This window comes from Sphaerulina musiva (assembly GCF_000320565.1).
Source record: "Sphaerulina musiva SO2202 unplaced genomic scaffold SEPMUscaffold_8, whole genome shotgun sequence".
Taxonomy (NCBI): Eukaryota; Fungi; Ascomycota; class Dothideomycetes; order Mycosphaerellales; family Mycosphaerellaceae; genus Sphaerulina; species Sphaerulina musiva.
Genome location: NW_016017390.1, coordinates 1,535,969 through 1,556,757, shown reverse-complemented (window position 1 = coordinate 1,556,757; position 20,789 = coordinate 1,535,969). Strand labels below are relative to the sequence as shown.

Sequence of the window (20,789 nt, the reverse complement as noted above, 5' to 3'; positions counted from 1 at the left end):
CTCGGAATCCGCAAACATCATTCGGAAGCCTCGTCCGAATTTGCCAAAGCTGTGCTTCTTCTCATTGGCCAGGAATTTGTTGACCACCTGGTCCAGAACGAGGAAGGCATTCTTCGTCAGCAAGAATTTGGATTGCAATTGTGTAGTCACATCGGCCTGGAATTTGGCGGACGATCGAGAGAGCCCAGCTTTGGCAGGAAACAGAGCCCTTGATGTTTCCAGGAACTCGACCGCCAGCGTTCTGAAGTCATGAGGAGGTTCTTTGACAATAGCGAGATACTCCAAGATGTGCACTGCGATACCATTGCCAATAGCGATGATTTGAGTGCACTGCTCGAGCAGGCTGTCCTTCTTGGCGGGCGCCATGAGTTGTCCCAGTAGGAGTGGCTGTTGTGTATCGCTGCACTGATCGCCAGTAGGAGTGGCTGTTGTGTATCACTGCACTGATCGAATGTTGTGTAACGCTGATCGATCAATTCCTTCGCATCAATCGTCAAAAGAAGGAGTGATGTGAGGAACCGAATCGATCGACGAGAGCAGAATCCAGGAAAGCAAATCGAGGTCGAGGGGCGTGGCCATTATTTACTGCTGCGGACATACCATACTATACGAGTCGCCAGACTGCTGGACTTGACAGTGTCCGGGGCGCGAGAGCACGGTCCAGAACTCCGGGGTGTGCTCCTCTCGGTTATGATTCGATCCGGCGAGTCGGTGGCTGACTCTAGTGTTCACCATTGAATCATAATACCGACCGAAGCCCTATGCCGAGGGACATATCTTGGTTCTTGTCCCTCTCCTTCCAAGTGGCCAGCTCACAATGCCTTCGGTAGAAAAGGCACCTAGAGACATCGGTTCTGGCAGTCAAAGTTACCCCCTTTGTTTTATCATAGGGCCATTGTTTCGAAGGGCTCTGTCGTGAAGCTGGGCTGGGGCAAGATTAGAGTTCACTTTAAACTTGCGACATCTACCAACCACAATGCAACCATTGAGCTTCGCCACGTGCCGGAACCACCCGTCAAGTCGTCTAGTCCGTTCGCAAACTATTCCAATGCAGCGATGCGTGACAGATCTGGTAGCCGACTAATACATAACCGAATTAGCCTATAGGAACTGCATGACCGCCTGAGCTTGCAGCACTGATTGCATGACGGCTGCACCACTGGGGCCCTGGGGCCCTGGGGCTGGCCTCGCTTAGAAGCCACAGGCAGAGGCAAATTTTACTTGCTGCAATGTATTTGTGTAGCGGCTTGTTCTAGTAGAACGGCAGCGGCCCAAAGAGTTCGTCCGCAGCCAGCTATGTCTCGCCGTGCTAGTTGCCGAATGTTGCAGAACCAGGGCATCGTCAAGTGATAAGAGGTGGTAGAGAGCACTCTAATCACGCTTCGTACCTCCTAGGGGATATGCACACCAGAGGGGATCTGCCGAGCGCTACAGGCTAGAGATGCCCCCAGACAGCTGAAAGCTGCAGTTATCACTGCATGTCATCGAACCAGAAGCTCGATCCGCTGAATGCATGACTCGGAATATTGACCGTACGAATTTAGCTGAGAGAGCAGTCAAGTCAGTCTAGCGCAATTGACCTGCATAGGTGGAGATCATATGCCCTGTTTCAGCACCGCTCGTGCTTACCTATGGCTCAAAGCTGCTGACAATAGTTCCGAGATCGTCTGGTTGGCTTGGCAGTAGCTGCCTAAAATAGTCAATATAACGACGCTGGTCAGGGAGGTGTATGTATAACAGGACGTGCTGCTTTAGGAGAAGGTTGGACTGGGTTTGGTGTAGACAAGTGATGATGTGGCATATGTGCTGCGTCCTCACATAAAATGAGTCGAGAAGGCACTCAGCCGAACGAATCGATTGGCATTTCGAGCCTGCGCATGGCTAGTGGAGATGAAATACACCTCGTAGCGGCCACTCGCTTTCCAGATGCTCGTGTCTCTCGTCCAAAAGATCGTTTCTACCAGTGGTTGCCAATGTGCATCCTGCCCATTGCTTTACGATGGGCTCGTCATTGCGTTCTGTTCCGCAGACGGTCCTCCAACAGGTCCTCCGTTCATGATACTAAGATTACCGGCCCGGCCGCCAGCGTGGTACGCACCTGCTGGAGCCACCAGGGGCACAGCGTAAAGAGAGTCGTAATCCAGCGTGAATTCGCGACGCTCCCGCCGCCAGTCTTTCTCCTCGAAGAAGATGTAGATGCCTCGCTCGCTGCGATCGTTGAGACGAATAGGGTCCTGACCGATGGGTGCACCATTGGTGTGGTCAATGAGAGACGGTGCAGCACCTGCATTTGCTTCTCGGGTGTCCTTCTGCAACCACTTCCGCAAAACTTTGTGCCACCGCCAGTCACGCTGATTAAGCTGCGAAGCCGCCAGCTCTTGCATGATGTCTCGCGGCATTTGGTAGAAGATACAGAACAAGGTTTCTGTAAGGATTAGTGACAACTTGATAGTTTGTTTCAAATCGGCAGCTTACCATCGCTGAAAGCAGGCATCCTGCTGGCCATTTCCGGAACGTTATTGACAGTATAGGCGGGAGGCACGTGGAACGATGGCACAGTGTAATGATCTCTGAAGTCGTACGCGGAGTCGGACGGCGTTCGAGTCGGAAACACTGAGAATGTGGAGTAGATAGGATCTGGACTGTTCAGTTCCAGGCCAAGATCGTGGGCTTCTTGGCCTATCAGCATGGCACTGTTTCGCGCCCAGGGCGGTAACGTGTCGTCTATCGGCTGGTTCGACTCCATAGCACGCCTTGCCTCGAGTTGGGCCATCAGCCCGGTCATACCATACCGTTCGTCGTCAGTGAGTTCTGCCCAACTCTTCGCATTCAATGCAGGCTGGGGCGACGGGCCGTTGAATGTGTGCTGCGGCGGTCCAGGCTGAGTTTGCGACGTAGGTTGTCCACTGCCGATAGGTGCTTGTTGACTGGAGGCAGATGCCTGACGGACAGGTAGTTGCGACTGCTGACCATTCGTCAGAGGCATTGGGTCACTCGGAGACCCAAGGGCACTGCTCCCTAGGCCGTTCTGCCGTGATGATTCTCCATTGGATGAGAGATGATCATTCTGGGGTGTGAAATCAGAGCGACCTGTACCGGCACGGTCATGTTGTTGGGAGCGCTGGGTGTCGTACTGGTCCACCGAGACTTGCGAAGGTGCTGTAGAGGAGGCTCGTTGTTGTATCGGTGGCTGCGATGAAGACTGTGGGGGTTGCGCCTGCCGGACAGCATTACTATTCCAGCTATTGGAGTTGTAGTTGGATCGCCCAGGCCCGGCCAATGTCGGGAAGTCACTGCCGTGCGTCAGTACAAAGATAGCTCCTGGTACGTCCACAGCTGGCGCATGAAGTCGGCAGACTTACTTCATGTCTATCTGCGTCTGACCTCCACCACCCATGATCTGTGCAAAGCCTGATAGCGGTGGACGTGACAGCCCCGGTGCTCCGAATCCACTCCCCGATGCGGGCGCACCAAATGCCCAGCCCGCTCCTGCATTGCCATTCCCCAAGCCCGTCTTTTGCGTGTTTTGGAGGCGCGAATTCTGACGTGCATTGGGTTGTGCACCGAACGAAGCCATGTTCATGTTGCGCAGCGATTGCGCTTGGCTGCCTGTGTCATCGACATCTTCGTCAGTCACTGGGTTGCTGTCTTAATAGTAGTCTGTTGTGAGTAGGACGCGGTGCTGCCGCTGCTGCTGCTGCCTCTTGCCACGGATGCGCGTGCGTGGCCGGTGGTTTGCCATGAACGTCTTGCCTAGAACCATACAAAGATTACGTACCGCTACGGGCGTTCATCGTGTGGTGTACGTCTGGATGTGTCCTTCCTCTCTCCCCAACTCGTTCTCGGCGGTGATCGTGCACTGTCGTCGTCACCGTCGCGGTCGTAGCCTTTCTGGATCCCAGTATTCTCCCTCGTCGTGTCAGCTGGCTGTCTGGACGGCTTTTCCGAGTTGTGACCAAGGCGGTTGGGTATGTCGTGGGTGAAAGTGAGGGTAAGTAGGTACCTACATGTAGGTAGGTATACCTCCTAGCAATGGGCACACATTCGGCGTGTTTGACCTCCGACGTGTATGAGCTTGCGGGCGGGCCAAGCCGCCAAGGTGGGTATCTCATGCAAGTCACCAAAGAAGGTTCCTGCCGCGTTGCTTGGCCTCCTCTCCCTCTTCTCTCCCCTCCTCCAGTAGGGCGCCTGAGGCAGTTAGGGTCTGCCACTAATGGCGATGCACTCTACGACTACGAAGTCTGTAGTATTTCCCTTCACGCATGAGGTGCTCTGTGCTGTATGATATCTCGAAGCGCTTCGAAAACAGTTGCAGCAGGTAGAGCTGTAGTGTCGCACACTGCCTGCCACGCGTCAGGTTCGTGTTAACCCTTGACTTCACTTGTTTCCATCTAACTACCTCCTACTCCCGCTCTTACACTCACGCAGACCGCACTTTACCTTTTCCTATATCAAATCAGCAACGCAATGGCAACGGCTCCTGTGCAACGACCTGGTCTGCCTCATCTGGACACCGCCCCTGACGTCTATGAAACATTTCCCGACGACGACACGACAGCGAGCACAGCAGGAAACCGCTCTTCACCTCCCCTTCCTTCCGAGACCGACGACACCAGTGCAGACGACGACGATGACGATGATGAAACGGGTGGTGTCAACACGCGGCGGTTGTTTCCCAGCTCTGCTCGCAGGAGGTTCGGCGAGACGAGTCGTGCCATAGAGACCAAGGGAGCGGATCTCAGCGACAGGGTCGACGGCCGAAGAAAAGGCTACAGAGTCAAGCGAAGCGGCGGGACACGGGACGATGATGAGACGCTGGAGCAAAAGATTGCGAGATTGCGTAGAGAGGTGGAGGAATGCCGGGCGGAGGCCGAGGCGGAGAAGAAAGAGAGGGGCGAGCAGCAGAATGGAGACGGCGATGAGGACCATTTAGATGCCACTGAGAAGCTCTGCGATATACTGGCTGAGGCGCAACTGCCCGAGAAAGCTAAAAGGAAGAAGGGACATGCTCGAAATCAGAGTGAGAGTGTCTTTCATGATGCGCCGACGATCGCCATACCTGATACTGGAGCCGATAGGGACGTCCCAGAAGGCGACGAGCACACACTTGCGAGGATATCCGTGTTCGATCAGAGACTGGCTGCACTGGAAACTGCACTGGGCATTGCGTCGCTCCACTCTGTGACAGATTTTGATACAACTTCCACGCCTTTTCTACCCACCTTGACGCTGTTAGACCAGCAAATAGCCAGCTTGACGAGCGCAGCATCTCTCAGCTCTCTTGAGCAAGCTACATCACGAATTCAAAAACTCAAGACTGAAGCTCAGAATCTGGCGCAGCTTCAAAAAGCAGCTGCTAGCACAAAGGACACAACTGCTGGCTCGAATGATGAAGAGAGCGAGGCTCCAGCTCTTCTATCATCTGATGACATGAAGCGTCTCGAGACACTTTACTCACTTCTACCAGGTCTACAATCCTTATCACCTACTGTGCCCGCACTAGTCACGAGACTGCGTTCTTTGAGAACATTGCATACAACAGCAGCAAGTGCGAGCCAAGACCTGGATGATATCGAAAGTAGACAGGCAGAGATGGAAAAAGAACTGAAGATGTGGCGCGAAGGACTCCAGAAGGTCGAAGGAGCTGTTCGGCGGCACGGTGAAGATAATGGTAGGAACGGGAGCTTCGTCAAGGGCTGGGTCGATGATCTGGAAGAGAGAGTGAAGGCCCTTGGGCGATGAATGATGCTATTCTGAGCCTGTCACGATGCGATGCCGTATTACCAGATTAGCCACGCCGAGAGACCTATACTCTTCTTCAGCTGACCCAATGCTAGAACGTTTCAGCCGGGTATCAAGCGAGCCACTCCAATGCAAAAGAAAGCAATGATACCACACAAGACAGAGGACGCCGCCATGGTGGAAGAGATGATCCGGTTCCTTGCAGGATGGAAGTGCCTCGCCGGTCGGGTTGTAAGAAAGTCGTAATTGAGCCAGAAGAGGAGCACGCGCAGGCTCGGAGGCAGACGTGAGAGAGTGCCAGACTGTGACAGTACAGGTCAGTGAGTGAGGCCTGTTTCGACTTGCCGTGCTGTTGTTCCATGTTTGCTTTAGTCGCCCAGAGAATGGTTGCAACCACGTGCCAGGTCTGCCAGCATCATGCGGCTGCCGAAATTGTCGAACTGGGTGGCGCCTTCTCACGCCGTAGGGCTGAACATCGGCCGACCTCCCCATAGGTGGATATTGAGTCAATCTGCGAGACTTTTAGCCCGGGTCAATCATGGCTATCGTTATCCAGATTCTTTGCACCTGGAAGCGTGAAACCTTCTCGGGGAAGCAAAACAATGGCTTCAGATTGGTGGACGCCCGACGGCATCTACATGATACACTCCCGTGCAGACACTCTGTACGAAGTTACGAACCCGGTCACCATCGCCTCCTTCACACACATATCACCCGATCCACGCCACTTCACTCTTCGTGTATAGACCCACCTCTTGTTACGCGTATCACACCACCAACATGCATTTCCGGACATTCTTCTTGGCCTTGGCCAGCACCGGCACAGCATTCTGCGCAATCTGGGAAACCCTCCCACCGACGCCCGCCCTTCCCGCTCCCATCAGCAACGTCAAAGCCTCCATAAACGGCGTGCAGCTCTGGTACCAAGAATACAACAAACCCGCATCACCGGACAGCAACAACATCCCCATTGTCCTCATCCATGGCGGCCTCGGCTACTCCGCCTACTTCGGCGCCGTCATCTCCCGCCTCTCTCAATCCCACCATGTCATCGCCGTCGACCGTCGCGGCCACGGCAGATCCACCTACTTGCCCAACGACGTCTTCACCTTTCCCCAATTCGCCCGAGACACCCAAAACCTCCTCCGCTCCCAGTTGAAAATCTCCTCGTCCTATTGGGTTGGCTGGTCCGACGGCGCAGCGACCACTCTCGCAGGCTTATTAGACCCTTCCATCTCTTCAGACATTGCCAAAGCGTTCGTCTTCGCCGGCTTCCAATCCTACAAGGATACCAACGCGACCTTCACTTCCACACCCATCTATCAAGAATTTGTCTCGCGATGCGCGAAGGAATACGCCACGTTACAGCCTCAAGCCAATTTCACCGATTTCGCCACCCGGGTCGCCACCTTGGAAGGTACGATGCCTAATTGGAGCGATGCGGATCTTGCTCGGATTTCGGATGGTTCCAAGGTGATGATTGTGGGTGCCGAGCACGATGAAGCGGTAAATTTGGCGGTACATGGACATCTGGCCAAGGTGATTGCGGGGAGTACGTTGAAAGTGTTGACGCAGGTTTCGCATTTTGCGCCTGTCCAAGATCCGGGTCAGTTTGCGAGCGCGGTCGAGGAGTTTGTGAAGGCTTGATTTAATGAAGATGGAACGAAAACTGAGATGATTGATAAATATTGAGAGATGCTTGATTGAACAGGCGGACACTTGATGTAAATTGTAGACTACACGCGAGGATTGTGTTTTGCACGTTGCTGTTGCTGTTGCCATTGCTATTGCTATTGCCAAGACTTCGCATAACCGACAAGAATGTTACCTACTGCAGTAATTAAACTGCCATCCAAGCACCGATGACAACAATGTCACGTGCAAGACGTACGTATACGAGCGCCGTCGATAGACCAATGCACTGACTACCTCGCTTCGAAGTACAGTACGCCACTAGGAACTTAGGCACCCCAATTTACAGGTCCAAACTTGACACCGGATTTCCTCCCTCTCGTGTCCATCATACGTCCTCGTTTATCGCCCTCTTCTGGTTGCCCACTCATATCCTTCGGAGATACTTCTTCACGAAAAGGCAATCTGGCGCCTGGCCCGCCACCAGGTCTGACACTCTTGGTCCATCTGAGGCCGGACTGAGACTGTTGCTTCGTTTTCCCTCGGCCGCGGCCGGTGGGCGCAGCATCAATCGTGGGCACGAAAGGCAAGGCGTTTGCTGCCCGAGGTTGAGGCTTGCCTTGATGCTGATGAGTAGATAGGTCTGACGACTGTTGTTGCTGGTCTTGGAACGGCTCGTTGGGGTGAAGGTAGGCGTGGAGACGCTGCACATATGCTGATGATGACGACGAGCTGGACTGCGCCCAGGGATTGGTCGCCATGGCTGGACTCAGCTGTGATTTATGAAGCGAATGTTCGAATGTATCAGCATAGTTCGGCATCGCTGGGTGTGACTCTGGCTGCTGCTGCTGCTGCTGCTGCTGTTGCTGTGGAACATAGGTCGCCCTCGCTGGGTGTGGTTGCTGCTGCTGCTGCTGATCCTGCTGTGGAGCCACTATGATTTGCAACAATTGACCTGGTTCGAGAGTGTTTGCCACGATTCCACCCTCGCCACCACCCGGCAGTCGTAACATGGCCGAGAAATACAGCCGAAGAACGGTATCCAGCTTCGAAGAAGTGTTTCCGGCGACCATGACACCTGGTGCAACATCACCAGGATTCCCAGGCACATCCTCGCTTCCATGCAGAGACATATAAGGCTCGTGGACCTCGTGGGCGCCGAAACGCGCATTCCAATAGCCGTTGTACGAGTAGCGAGAGGTAGGAGTCAAATGCTGTCGAGCACGTCCATCGCCAGGGTCGGGCCAAATCTGGTGTCCGTATGTGATCAAGAACGATCGAATAGCGGGCTGTATGTGGGCTGGCAAAGGGGCATCGATAGCACGATGCGGTTTGCCCAGGTGGCCGCGATTGCCACAATTATGGTGAACGTGCTGCCAAACCAACATAAGGAATTGGAAGCGAACAGAGGGTTGCAGATGCAATTGGTCATGCATGTCATTGATAATTATAGATGGATCCAGAGCATGGAGGATTTCGTGCGAGATGTTGTCAGCTCCGCCGGCCGCTTGAAGTTGTGCCATATCCACTGGATGCTGGAAGAGCGTGACCCCTTCCGGCATTCGAACACACTTATGATAGTGGCAGAAACGGGCTTGTGGCAAACACTTTCCCCTCTGCGTGCCACTTAGCAAACTGCGCAAAGAATTCTGGAGAGACAAGAAGATTCCCGGGCAGCCTAGATCAGTGCGTGGAAGGCTGGCCACTAGAACAGGTCGGAAAGGAGATCTCAAGCAGATCTCCTGCCGCCTTCATATTCCTGAGATGTGCTTGGAAGGCACAAAGGGTGATATCACAAATACAAGTACCTTGAGGTAGGAAACACCATCCATGTGGCTGACAGCAGTCAAGAACACTGGCATAGGTATCTGAGCTTCAATGTTCTTCCCTTATCATCATCACAAGGGCGAGATCAATCGTTCCGCGTCTCCGGTAGATCCAGACGTCTCGCCACCCACACCTTTCCCACTTCTCTCGCGACATTCAACAATGCCTGATCTTTGTATCTCGCCGCAGTGAGACTCAGTCCAATGGGCATATCGTCCTCGCCTCGAAACCCGGGAACATTCACAATCGGCACATGCAACGCCGTCCAGAAGCTCTGGAAAACTGCACTGCCCGTCCTCTCCAAGCCTTCAGGCGCAATGTCTGGCACTGAAGGTGCAACAACCGCATCGTAGCGATTCGCAATAGCATCCCATTTGGGTCTCAGCGCAGCAATGCCATCACAAGCGTCCAAATACTGCTTTCTCGTGTACCCGTGAGCCTCCTCGACATGCTCCACCAAATCCGCAGCCAAAGAAGCTTTCCCGATGCGATACTCTGGCAGGAACGAGACTCTCCCATCCGAGTACAGCATCACCGTATGCCAAGCAGGCAAATCCACAAACTCGTTGGGAAACTCCATCTCCTCCACTTCTGCCCCCGCAGCAACGAGTCGTGCCTTTCCATCTTCAAAAGCTCGCCGCGTTCCCTCACCGGCCTGATCCCACACCATCGTTTTCACAAACCCAAACTTCAGACCTCGCACTCCAGTATCGCTCAAGGAGCGAGGAACTGCATCATCTTTCATCGCGAAGAGCGAGATGAACAGTTCCAAATCCTCTACACTCCGTCCATACCATCCCAACGTATCCAAACTCACACTATAAATCTTCTGGCCCTCACGAGAAACCGATCCCCACGTCGGTTTGAACCCGTAAATTCCATTATAACTCGCAGGACGAATCGTCGAGCCGCCGGTTTGGGTCCCTAGAGCGAGGGGGACTTGGAAATCCGCTACAGCCGCTCCTGAGCCCGAGGAGGAACCTCCGGGGGTGCGATGGGGAGCGTGAGGGTTGGCGGTTTTGGTGCCGATGATGTTTGCTGCGAATTCGGTGGTGGTGGTTTTCCCGAAAATCAGGGCACCGGCTTGCCGGAGGATAGCGACGCTGCCGGCGTCGATGGCGGGGAAGCTATCTTTGTAGATTGCCGAGTTGTGTTGTGTGGGCATGTCTTTTTTGGGGTCAGTCATGTCTCTCTCGTGGTGAAGTATATATATACAGGGTACACAAGACACCTACATACCTTTGGTATAAATCACATCTTTCACCCCAATAGCTACACCATGCAACGGACCTCTTTGCTCCCTAGGTACCTGATCCAAAGCTTTCGCTTGCTCAATCACCCGTTCACGATCCAAAAATTCCCATGCTCGAACTACTTCATCGCGTTTGTGAATACGATCTAGAAGTGAACGTGCGTAGACTTCGACTGTCAAGTTTCCGGAATCGAAGGCTTGTAAGGCCTCGGTGGCTGTTAGGCGGAAAGGTTCTTGGGACATTTTTCTTTTTCTTTTTCTTTGTTGATGTTGATGTTGATGTTGCTTGATATTTGGCGCTTGGTGCTTGGTGATAATGCTACTATGAAAAATGATATAAGAATAGAAGAAAATTGATGAAGTAGGTAGATAGGTAGATAGGTCAAGTAAGATAGATCTCATGTATACCTACCTACCTACATGTACCTTAGGTACCTTATTGTACCAGAACTAAGGTAGGTACCTAAGCGCGCGAGAAATAGGCGAACTCTCTCCTCTCTCCATATCATCATCACTCACTCTTCTTCGGCGCTTTGTCCCATTGTGTCCAGCGTGCCGTCACACGGCTGCTTCCCGGTTGTTTCCAGATAGGCCTGCACCACCTATAGCTGTGATAAAGGTTTTAGCGGATACACTACATGTTCGTTCACTCTGCATTGTGGTGCACGGGTGGGTTGCAGTTATATGCGAACAATCGCCTTGCAACGGAGACTCGAGTTCCGGCGGGAGAGCCGAATGAGGAACAAGTAGGCTTGCAATAACCGGGTATTATATCAAAGGATCTGACATGGGAGTCAACGCGGCGAGCAACGAAGCTTGCTGACAGAGAGAGACTCCACAGTCCCCCTTCCTTTTCAACTATCATTTCCTAGAACGATAATAGGTCCCCCTCGCCGTTCTGCACATGTGTCATCGGCCTCACTGTCCCCAAGCCTTGTCCTTGATTAACCATGTACATCTGCTCTGTGTGACCCATTCCATCTCCAAGACTGGAGGCGAGGCCGTCGTTTGCAACACCCTGCGCGCCCACGCTCGCAAAGTAAGCATCGGCCTCGTCTAGCACCTGGCCGCTCTGTTGCTGCCCACTGAGCGAATACATGGCTGCTTGAGCATCTGCGCTGACCATGTTCGCTTCTTGTTGCGCTCTCCACGACGGCAGCTTCTCGCGCTGCAGAGCCGGGCTCTCCTGCAGCTTTCGAGGCCGTGTGGACCGGAAGACGGTCTGAACGGGTTTGAGGTATACTGTGGCCAGCGTGCCGACCACGAGGCACATTTCCTCGAGTGTCACCGGATCTAACTTTTCGCTTTCCGCCGTGATGGCAGGTTTCTCGCCCATGACGATGCCTTTTGCAGCTGTAGGATTGCTGCTCAGTAATCTCCAGTACATGTAACCACGATCTCGCAAGTCGGGGTTATCGGTGTCTTCTGTTGCCCATTTGAGCACCTTGGGGACGAGGTCCTGACCCTTCGTCGGTCTCTGAATGAACAGCTTTACGGTCGCGGTGAGAAGCGCGAGTTGCACTTCGTGGGTCTCGTCTGCCCAGCTGTCCAGGAAATCCTCCAGCAGGACTTCGGAATTGTCGATACGGTCTGCGTATTGGCCGATGACCCAGATCATGGCTGCCTTGGCCTCCGGCTCGTCCAAAGAGTCTAGGTTCTCGCAGAGGGTGGAAATAATGGACTCGTACTGATTAGGGTATTTTCGGAAGATGTTTTTGATGACCACTGTGGCTTCTTGCACGATATAGGACACTTTGGTGGAAACAAGTTCAAGTAGTGTCGAGATGCAGAGCTTCGCCGCGGGCTCAATCTTGATCGCAAGCTTTCCGATCGCTCGTACAGACTTGCGCACGAAATGGACATCGATCTCAGTGGCATACTCACGGAGCTCGGTGAGAACTTCTTTGATGTTGTTCTCGCTCGCGAGCATGAAGATGAGTTCAAGCTTAGTGACCTTAACGTAGATAGGGTCGTTGTATTTGCAAAAGAAGACTCGAATATCGTTGCGAAGTACTTCCGGCCGTCGTTGCAGAATCAACAAGGCATTCCGGAGCGCGAGATATTGGATCTCGGGCCCTTTGCTCAGGAGTGTGACCAAAGGCGGACTCAACTTGTGGCAAAGTCCCGCTACCACTTTATCCGAGTCGATGTAGTTCAGGAGGTAGAGAATGACTCGTATGCATGTAAGCACAACTGCAGAGTTGGTGTGTGATAGACGCGGTGCGATTCGATCAGCGAGAAGGGCCGCTTCTTGTGTATCCTGAGGCACGTAGGACGTAAGTGCCTCGAGGATGTATGTCTGCCCCCATCTGTACCCGTCAGCGATGTCTCAGCCAGAGCAGTCTCACGGTGCTTACTCTGAACAGTCGGGCAGAATCTGAACAATCTTGCTGGCGTTAGCATAATCGATCGTCAGCTTAATGCTTTCGCTGCGTTCCCAAATGTCCATCAATGCTGCCAGAGCAGACGATACGACAGTGGGGTTCTCGTCTCTCAACATCATATTGAGCCGATCAATCAAGTCGCTGCGCTCTACCAAGTGTCTGTCGTGGTCATAAACTTTGGCTACTGTGAAGGCTGCTGTTTTGCGCACATAGGGGTCTGGATCTCTGAGAAGGCCCTTGAGTGGCTCTATTGAAGCCTCTACGAATTGTCGTACATGCACATATGAGAGGGTTCGTAATGCCAGTGCTCGGATGAGGGGATTTGTGTCGTCCAGGTCCTGGACCAGAATGGGTAGTGCCTTGAGGGCGATATCCGGCTTCATTCGCGCATAGTTGACCAGGTATAAGAAGCACCTACTTTCGTGTCAGCCTGAGTGGTGAGATCTAGGTCGCTACTAGAGAAACACACATCTTCTTGATCTCGAGATTCGGGATGCCCGTGCAGGCTACAACATCTGGGAAGAGTGCTACCATGTCATTGTTGCTCATGGTCATATTCGCCACAATCTTTTTCAAGGCAATCTTCTTGGTGAGAAAGTTCTTGTCCTTCTTGCCGCCGCCAGAATTGAGCTCGAGCTTGAGTTCGGCGACTTTGCCCTAATGAGCAGATGGTAAGCTTAGAACGCAGAATCTTAAGCAGACAATAATGTAGACTTCATTAGCTCCAGGTTCCTGGCGATGTCATGTATCTCGCCAGGAACGGTGCTCAGGCAGGACAAGTGACAGTTGGAGAAGGGCTTTCTCTTGAGATGTGTATAGGCGACATGGGCACGTACTCTCGCGAAGAACTTCGCATCTTGTCCGCCAGAGCTCATCTTGACCACGGTCCTGTCGCCTCAGCGACAATCGAATTGTTTCTATCGCTCACTGCGAGCCACTGATCGAGCTGCCATACAGATATCAGGCCTCAGGCCAATGCAATGCGGCTCGAGGAGGGGGGCCGTTCGGTATGATGCTGTCGGCTCGTGCGGGGCAGTCGAGGATGTCGGTTTTGATGTGCGGTTGGTGGGTGAGGTGATGCGTGTCGTGGTAGCGGCGCACAGGAAGGGAGAGGAAGAGAGCGAGAGTGAGTGAGGTGGTGGCAGCAGTAGAGTTCCAGTTGCAACGGGAAATGGATCGATCAGTGATCGCGGCGCGTCCTGCACAGGAGGCAGGAGCTCGAGCACACACGTAACCTAGACCCCAGCGCTGGATTTCTCTTGGCGTTTGTAGACAGCGACAACTCCACGAGGTCTCTCGGTTGACCATCTGCAGAACATCCCATTCTTCGCTGTCCACCATGGCGCTCACCCTCCCGCAACCGCAGCCGCAATGGCTCGTCGACCTCAACACCACCGCGCTGGTCCCGGCCAAGAACACCACCGCCCTTGCCGACCCCCCGGGCTATTCCGCTCCAGCTCCCGCCTCCAGCAAGGCCAACAAGAAGGCCGTCTCCACGCGAAAGGTACCTACGACGGAAGAGATGGACAGCCTGAAGTGAGCCGCCTCCCTATACCCCTCTTGACCTGGTTCCAGTCAGGTCACCGCTGACACGGAGGTTCTCAAGGTTGAAGAAGGCGTGGGAATTGGCCCTCGCGCCCGCCAAACAGCTGCCCATGAACGCCATAGGCATGTACATGACGGGCAATGGCCTCCAGATCTTCAGCATCATGATGGTCTTCATGTTGTTCAAGGGACCGATACAAGCGGTGCTAAACATACAAAACACTTTCTCGAGATTGGAGAGCCCGGGAAATAAAGAGCAGATGATCATGGTGAAGTTGGCATTCATTGGGTGCAATCTGCTCGCGCTAGCTTTGGGGATATGGAAGGTTAATGCTATGGGGCTCTTGCCGTAAGTATAGCCTTGCATGAACTCGAGCTGGTCGATGTGACGAAGTGAATGCGCGTGCTAATATCGCTATAGGACTACGAGGTCAGACTGGCTAGCCTGGGAGTCTGCAAGAGAGCCGATAGAACGGGCCATTTACGTGCAGTGGTGATGACAGACGATCTAACGAAATCCAAACCTTTCCAAAAACGACGTTCCAGAAAGGTCCAGCGACATGTATGCAGAATTGAAACTGGTACACTGACGATATACATATCCGGCACATCATCCGCTTGGCTACTCTTTGGCCTTTGCCAGAAACCCTTTCTGATACGGAAACTGCTCGGCAAAGGCTTCAGCAATCTCCGTCCTAGTAGCGACCCAGACGCCTTCCTTCTTGCTGATGTAGTCCACGAAGTCTTTCAGCGCCTTCGCACGGCCTGGTTGACCGATGATCCGGCAATGAAGTCCTATTGTCATCATCTATTACAGTCAGCATCGAAACCACAAGTCCATTTGGTCAAGCGAGACTCACCTTTGGCGAACCCTCCTCTCCCTCCTCGTATAGCATGTCAAAGGCATTTTTAAGGTGGATGTAAAATCCTTGAGGGTCACGGAAGCCTGATCCTGCCGTATGGAACTTGAAGTCGTTGTTTGCATAGGAGTAAGGCCTAGCAAAACATTAGTACCCTAGAGAAGATCGGTGCGCCACCAGATTGTAACTTACACCATCAGTATGCCCTTTGCATCAGGTTTATCTTTTTCATCTGGACGATCCATCCAGTACGGCACCTATCAGAAGTCAGCCACCACAACCGATAGGTACATCTGCGGACCACCCACATCATCCGCATAAGAATCCGACATCCAAACCAACTTCTCCCCCATCTCCTCATACACCTGTGGCACCAGCGTTCTCGACCGCGGTGATGCCCTCCCATAATACCACCCTTTGGGCGCCTGGCCCGTCAACCCTTTCAAGCTCACCAGCGCCTTCCGAATCCACTCCGTCTCCTCCTCCACACTCATATCATGATACTCAACCCATCGATACGCATGACTGGCCACATCATGTCCCATCTCCACACACCTCTTCGCAACTTCAGGCAGCTCCTCGACGGCTTGCGCCACGGCATACAAGGTGAAATGCATGTGATATTTATTAAACAGCCGAAACAATCTCCAAAACCCCGCTCGAGATCCATATTCATATTCAGATTCGACTTGATAATTCCTTTCATTGATCCGTGCTGCTTTGCTCGGTTGTTCCGTCAGGTTGGATTCGGATTGGCCGTCGCCGGATAGGACGCTGCGTTCACCGCCCTGCGAAAAAAGGGGAAAAAAAAAGAAAAGGGAACAAGTTAGCGAAATGATGGGGTTTCGAGGTAAGGTGAAAGGTAAAAGTAAAATCAAACGAACTTCTTCATAATTAATCACAAACGAAACTGCGATCTTGGCTTTATTCGGCCATTGTAGTCCTTGAAGACCTTGCTCTCCATATCCGCGGAAATCGCGATCGTAGTGGAATGTGGGATGGGGCACGTATGTTTCTGGTGCTGGTGGTGATGGCATGGTTGTTGACATGGATGCTACCAAGTAAGTAAGAGGTAGGTGAGTGAGTAAGGTAAGGTAGGTGAGAATATTCCTTGAAGAAGCCGTGTGTGTGCGTGAATTCCTAATGAGTAGTCTGTCCGTCCGTCTCTGTCGTCCACACACAACGATTGTAGATATGTGATGAGAAGTTTTATGTATTCGTGAAGATTCATCTATGTATCGTAAGTTTGAAGCTCGAGAGCTTGGAAGCTAGAGCTCGCTGAATCCATGCAGTTCATTGCCTGGCCGGCGGCCGCTGGGCTACCTATCCGCTATCTTGACGTCTTCGACGAGAGGTAGGTCGTGCATGAGAGGATGATGATAGCACTAAACTTCTGTTGGCCTATCTATCTCCTCGCCAGGCCGATCGGAGGCGAGTATCCAATCTGCAGGAGTCCAACAGTCCAACGACTAGTCCAACATCAATCGCTGAGAGTATAGATAGATATAGTTTACATTGTCACGTATGGACACAGTGAAAGATAACTTCCAGCAGCAGAGTCTTCGATGTACATATGCACTACAGGTACAAAGTGAAAGACCTGTCAGCATCTCATGCTATGCATTCCGAGGCTTCCTTCTCCTGGAGATCTACATGTTGCGTGATATACTCGTCGAGCATAGCCATCTCTACTGCTGAACACTCGTTTTAGCTTATCCTGCCAGCTCGTCCTCGTCGGGATCCCCCAACTCTCGAAGCGGTGTCTCCACGACTCGCTTTCTCGATCCTGGATTGGGTGTTATGATCTTATGATTGATGACACGCGTGCTATGCCCCCTCGCTGGATCACTCTGTGAGCTCGCCGTTGCTAAGGGAGGCCAGTCAGGCCGCTTCGGCGTCTGGAAAACATTTGCACGGTTTTTTGCACGATTCATGGCCACTGGTGAACTGGAAGTCTGTCCTGCGTTGTTAGTCCCTGCGGCTCTGGCGAGGGGTTTCCTCAAAAGAGGTTGTTCAGCCTGTGGCTCATGTTCCGCCGGAGATTCGAGTGGCGGTTTCGTCTCAGGCTCGCTGTTGATGCCTGATGGTTGCTTAGCAACTTGAGGAGTGATTGCACATGCAGATGCTGCGATGCTGCTGTGGTTTGCATGCGTATCTTGCGAGGACTCTGGAGCAACGGACGCTTCTGAGGGGTCACTGTCTGCGATCTCCAGCACTTCTGCGGGTCGCTCCAAGCTAGAAATCGGCAATGAACTTCGTTTCTTTGGTCTGCCACGAGTTCTCGTTCTTTCAACCCGCATAGGCGTCGAGACCGTCACAACGGGCGAGAAAGTAACATGGCGTGATGCTGAGTGAGAAGTCTGCTGGGATGAGGTGCTGCCAGAGGCTACCGTTCCATCTTTATCCGGCACAGGCATGTCGGGATTGGCCTCATGGAGTGAACCTGAAGGCACGTCCAAGTGGTCCTGGGCATCGATGTCCACAAGATCATCCGCGTCTTGCCTTATTCGCCATACATTGTTTCGCCTCCGGGCAGTATCAATTTCGTACCTATCATTTCTGCGAAGCTCTTCGCGAACGTGGTTCTTCCAGCTGGGTGGCGCTGTGCTGTAGTATCCGTACTTCGATTCGATCCATGCGAAAAGTTCTCGATTCGGCATGCTCTTGCTTTTAGTGGAGCTGAAAGCCCTACCGACGATCTCTTCCCATGAAAGATCGGGTGGTCGTGCCAAGCTGAGTATGTCGTCGTCTGCTGTACTCTCGGGTGGCTGCTCCTCATCGCCGCGGCTACGAATAAGAACCTCGCGTACATCGGGCTCCGTATCGATAGACACAGATCGGGACGCAGAACGCCTCTTGCCACGACCGTCGCTGTTAGATGACTTCCTCCTGTCACCATTATGCTGGGCAACACCTTTCTCCTCGCCTTTTGACGCAGTCCGTTGGTGACCGCCGACACTTTCAGCAACATCGTTCTCGCTGATAGTATCTGCCTGTGCGTGCTGCATGTCCATGTCTAGCTGTGACGATGCCGCGGCCGAGGACCAGGCACGTTGAGGGTCCAGAGAGTCAACTGGATCGTTATCATCGTCAATGTTGTGTGGAGTAACATCTGAGGCAGGGGACGATCCGCTCACCGCCACGTCTTGATCAAGTGGCGCACGAACGGGGACAGAATCCAAGTATGAGGTACGACGATGGCTGTTCCCTAGTGCCTGTCGGAGTAGCGCATTGCCAGATCTACGAGAGCTAGATGGCATCGAGGCACTGATGCTAAGTGCGGTGGACACCCCGATGGGAGGCGAGGATGGATCAGGCTGCGGCATGGATGAAAGGCCGCTCGACGCGACATGAGAATGCTTCGCGAGCTTGCTTTCGAGAGAATCTGGCACACCTCGTTTCTTCATTGACTCCGTTAGGAACATGTATCGTCGCTCTACCGCCTTTGGGTCATGGCCAGGTAAGAGGTCTGCAATTTCGACCCATTGGAGCCCATCGTCATCTCGCAGGACGACAAGCAGCTCGTCTTGCTGCGCACTCCAACTCAGGTTCTGATTATCATAGTCCCCGGTCTCGTTCTCAGTCTCTGACGCATCCGCATTATTTCCCAGCTGATCATGGAACAGCTTCCGACCTGGGCAGTGGGCTCCTCTCAATCTGCTGCTGTAATTCTTTTGTATCGCAAATGTATTTCTGCTGGGGAAGTGAGGTGAAATTTCATCCCAGCTGAGGTGCTCATGTTCTTTCAGTCGTATGAGCAAGGCATCCTCCTCAACTGTCCATCGTGCAATGGTCCTTCGCTTGATCTCGCTAGACACCATGGGCCGAGAAGTGTTTGCCTGGTACGGTATGCTTGGAGTAGTCGACTCATTCTCTTGCGCCTTTGCTGGAGGCCTTGGCATCTGATCAAGAGAGCTTCTGTGCTTGTGCTGTATCACAGGGTCATCATCATCATCACCATCATTATAACCGCCATGGCCATGCTGAAAGGATTCAGAAACTTCCAGTGCCGTCACAGGCTCACACTGCGGTGCATTTTCCGGTCTCAAATTTTCCGCTCCCTCGTGATCAAGCGTAGGGGGAGATGCAGAGTCAAAGCCCTTCATGCGCCCATGATGCTCGTAGTATTGGCCGCAAGGTAGGCAAAGGTCTTGGCCATGAGGGCCCTTCCGCCAGCTTGGAGATCTTGTCAAGCTACAGTTCCAGCACCTCTTACCGTCAGTAGAGTCTGTTGCATTGCCGAATCTATGAAGGGATGGCTTTACACCGTGAGCAGCGCTTTCTCGCCGTTTGCGCTTTCCTGGCTGCGTTGCGTCGTGCACAGCCCATAACGAGGGGCCTTCCGGTGAGGACGTGTGAGGCGAGGAAGCTGAATGAGGCCGTGGCGGCTCTGGAGAGATACTACGCTTACGTTTTGTTCTTTTTGTCTGTGTCAATTCAGGATAGTCCCAAACGGGATCCATGGCGCCATGCATAACAGTGGCTCTCTTTTTGGACTTTTTCTTGGTCGAAGCACCCATCAACCTAGCCAATTGGGACGCTATGGTCATGCCTAACGCATGGACAGTGTCGTCACTTTTCGTTGGTCGCTTACTTCTAGCAAGGGCCGCCGCAGACGAAGAGAACACTGTGTTTGATACATGCTCAGATGTGGAGGATGATGAATCGCGCGCATTGAATTCTAACACCGGCTTGACATCAGTGTCTTCATCGTCCGGCACCTCCAGCGGTTCTTCAGCGGTACCCGCACCAGCAAGAAGTCTGAAGAGCTGCGGCAGGCGTGGAGTAGGCTGGTGGGCCATGAAATCACTCGACTCGAGCTCGTGCTGCTTGAACAGTTGGTTCTCGCTTACTTTGAGTCGGCCTGTGGCAGGCGTCGCGTGAGACATGTCCTCAGCATCTGTCCCGTCAGAGATTGTATCACTTCCATCATCACTGCCATCACTGCCGTCGCTGCCATCATCCTCATTTTCATCGTCTTCGTCGTCTTCCGAGGTCACCGATTCGTCCTCGTGCGCCAGTTTCTCCCGAAACGTCTTAACGAAGTGTGATGATGCTGTAGTGCCCGCGTCGGCTTCGTTGCGCATGTGCTCCAGGTGGCCATTATTGACGACAATCTGGTCAGTGTGAATATCGAACTCGTCGCCGATGCCCGTGAAGTCGTGTTCGTATTTGCGGAAAATGTGCTCGAAGCGGGACTTGAGCTTCTGGTTGTTGCGGTTGCGATCCAGGTCGAGTTGCGCCAGCGCGTCTCCATTCTCACTTGCTCCAGCACCACCACCAGCTCCGGCTCGAGCGGGCCGAGTCACCATGTCGTAGCACTTGCCGGTGGCACGGAGCCATTCAGTAGGTATCGATATTGTCGCGGTGTCGATGTTTCGCGTGAAGCGAGATGCTGGACCCGGATGGTGTTCGCGTTATCAACGCGTCAAGAGACCCCCTCAACCCTCCAACCCTGTCCGCGCCGTGCCGGGCTCCCGTCCCGTCACATCTTTCCGCTCTCCACAATTCTGCTTCACTGCATCGTCCTCCACCTGCTTTTCATGG

General features: G+C 53.1%; 9 protein-coding genes across 9 annotated transcripts; 3 read left to right on the top strand and 6 right to left on the bottom strand.

Annotated features, from left to right (window-relative positions):
* Positions 1–1,994: 1,994 nt before the first annotated feature.
* Positions 1,995–2,746, bottom strand: SEPMUDRAFT_49128 (NOT2_3_5-domain-containing protein; the record flags this gene model as incomplete). The annotated part of the gene is made up of 2 exons (XM_016909097.1): positions 1,995–2,425; positions 2,476–2,746. 2 exons carry the CDS (start codon positions 2,744–2,746, stop codon positions 1,995–1,997), a joined length of 702 nt encoding a protein of 233 aa, XP_016758969.1.
* Positions 2,747–4,274: 1,528 nt separating this feature from the next.
* Positions 4,275–7,718, top strand: SEPMUDRAFT_150812 (uncharacterized protein). The gene is made up of 3 exons (XM_016906412.1): positions 4,275–4,357; positions 4,429–7,629; positions 7,689–7,718. Exon 2 carries the CDS (start codon positions 4,468–4,470, stop codon positions 5,740–5,742), a length of 1,275 nt encoding a protein of 424 aa, XP_016758967.1. The 5' UTR covers positions 4,275–4,357; positions 4,429–4,467; the 3' UTR covers positions 5,743–7,629; positions 7,689–7,718.
* Positions 6,523–7,389, top strand: SEPMUDRAFT_143459 (alpha/beta-hydrolase; the record flags this gene model as incomplete). The annotated part of the gene is made up of 1 exon (XM_016903045.1): positions 6,523–7,389. One exon carries the CDS (start codon positions 6,523–6,525, stop codon positions 7,387–7,389), a length of 867 nt encoding a protein of 288 aa, XP_016758968.1.
* Positions 7,704–9,150, bottom strand: SEPMUDRAFT_135105 (uncharacterized protein; the record flags this gene model as incomplete). Its single annotated transcript, XM_016902683.1, has 1 exon — positions 7,704–9,150. Exon 1 carries the CDS (start codon positions 8,934–8,936, stop codon positions 7,704–7,706), a length of 1,233 nt encoding a protein of 410 aa, XP_016758966.1. The 5' UTR covers positions 8,937–9,150.
* Positions 9,151–9,167: 17 nt separating this feature from the next.
* Positions 9,168–10,696, bottom strand: SEPMUDRAFT_165437 (glutamyl-tRNA amidotransferase subunit A; the record flags this gene model as incomplete). The annotated part of the gene is made up of 2 exons (XM_016908174.1): positions 9,168–10,368; positions 10,441–10,696. 2 exons carry the CDS (start codon positions 10,694–10,696, stop codon positions 9,287–9,289), a joined length of 1,338 nt encoding a protein of 445 aa, XP_016758965.1. The 3' UTR covers positions 9,168–9,286.
* Positions 10,697–11,038: 342 nt separating this feature from the next.
* Positions 11,039–13,954, bottom strand: SEPMUDRAFT_150811 (Adaptor protein complex beta subunit). Its single transcript, XM_016906411.1, has 4 exons — positions 13,674–13,954; positions 13,307–13,494; positions 12,811–13,251; positions 11,039–12,762 (listed from the first exon to the last, which is right to left on the bottom strand). Exons 1-4 carry the CDS (start codon positions 13,710–13,712, stop codon positions 11,322–11,324), a joined length of 2,109 nt encoding a protein of 702 aa, XP_016758964.1. The 5' UTR covers positions 13,713–13,954; the 3' UTR covers positions 11,039–11,321.
* A 222-nt stretch (positions 13,955–14,176) lies between these two features.
* Positions 14,177–14,879, top strand: SEPMUDRAFT_110094 (transmembrane protein 85; the record flags this gene model as incomplete). The annotated part of the gene is made up of 3 exons (XM_016900826.1): positions 14,177–14,373; positions 14,417–14,731; positions 14,804–14,879. The coding sequence occupies 3 exons, from the start codon at positions 14,177–14,179 to the stop codon at positions 14,877–14,879; spliced, it is 588 nt and encodes a 195-aa protein (XP_016758963.1).
* A 125-nt stretch (positions 14,880–15,004) lies between these two features.
* Positions 15,005–16,279, bottom strand: SEPMUDRAFT_135101 (carbohydrate esterase family 4 protein; the record flags this gene model as incomplete). The annotated part of the gene is made up of 5 exons (XM_016902682.1): positions 15,005–15,190; positions 15,243–15,378; positions 15,435–15,499; positions 15,551–16,030; positions 16,127–16,279. The coding sequence occupies 5 exons, from the start codon at positions 16,277–16,279 to the stop codon at positions 15,005–15,007; spliced, it is 1,020 nt and encodes a 339-aa protein (XP_016758962.1).
* Positions 16,280–16,954: 675 nt separating this feature from the next.
* On the bottom strand, positions 16,955–20,554 carry SEPMUDRAFT_110092 (uncharacterized protein; the record flags this gene model as incomplete). Its single annotated transcript, XM_016900825.1, has 1 exon — positions 16,955–20,554. One exon carries the CDS (start codon positions 20,552–20,554, stop codon positions 16,955–16,957), a length of 3,600 nt encoding a protein of 1,199 aa, XP_016758961.1.
* Between the last annotated feature and the right edge of the window lie 235 nt (positions 20,555–20,789).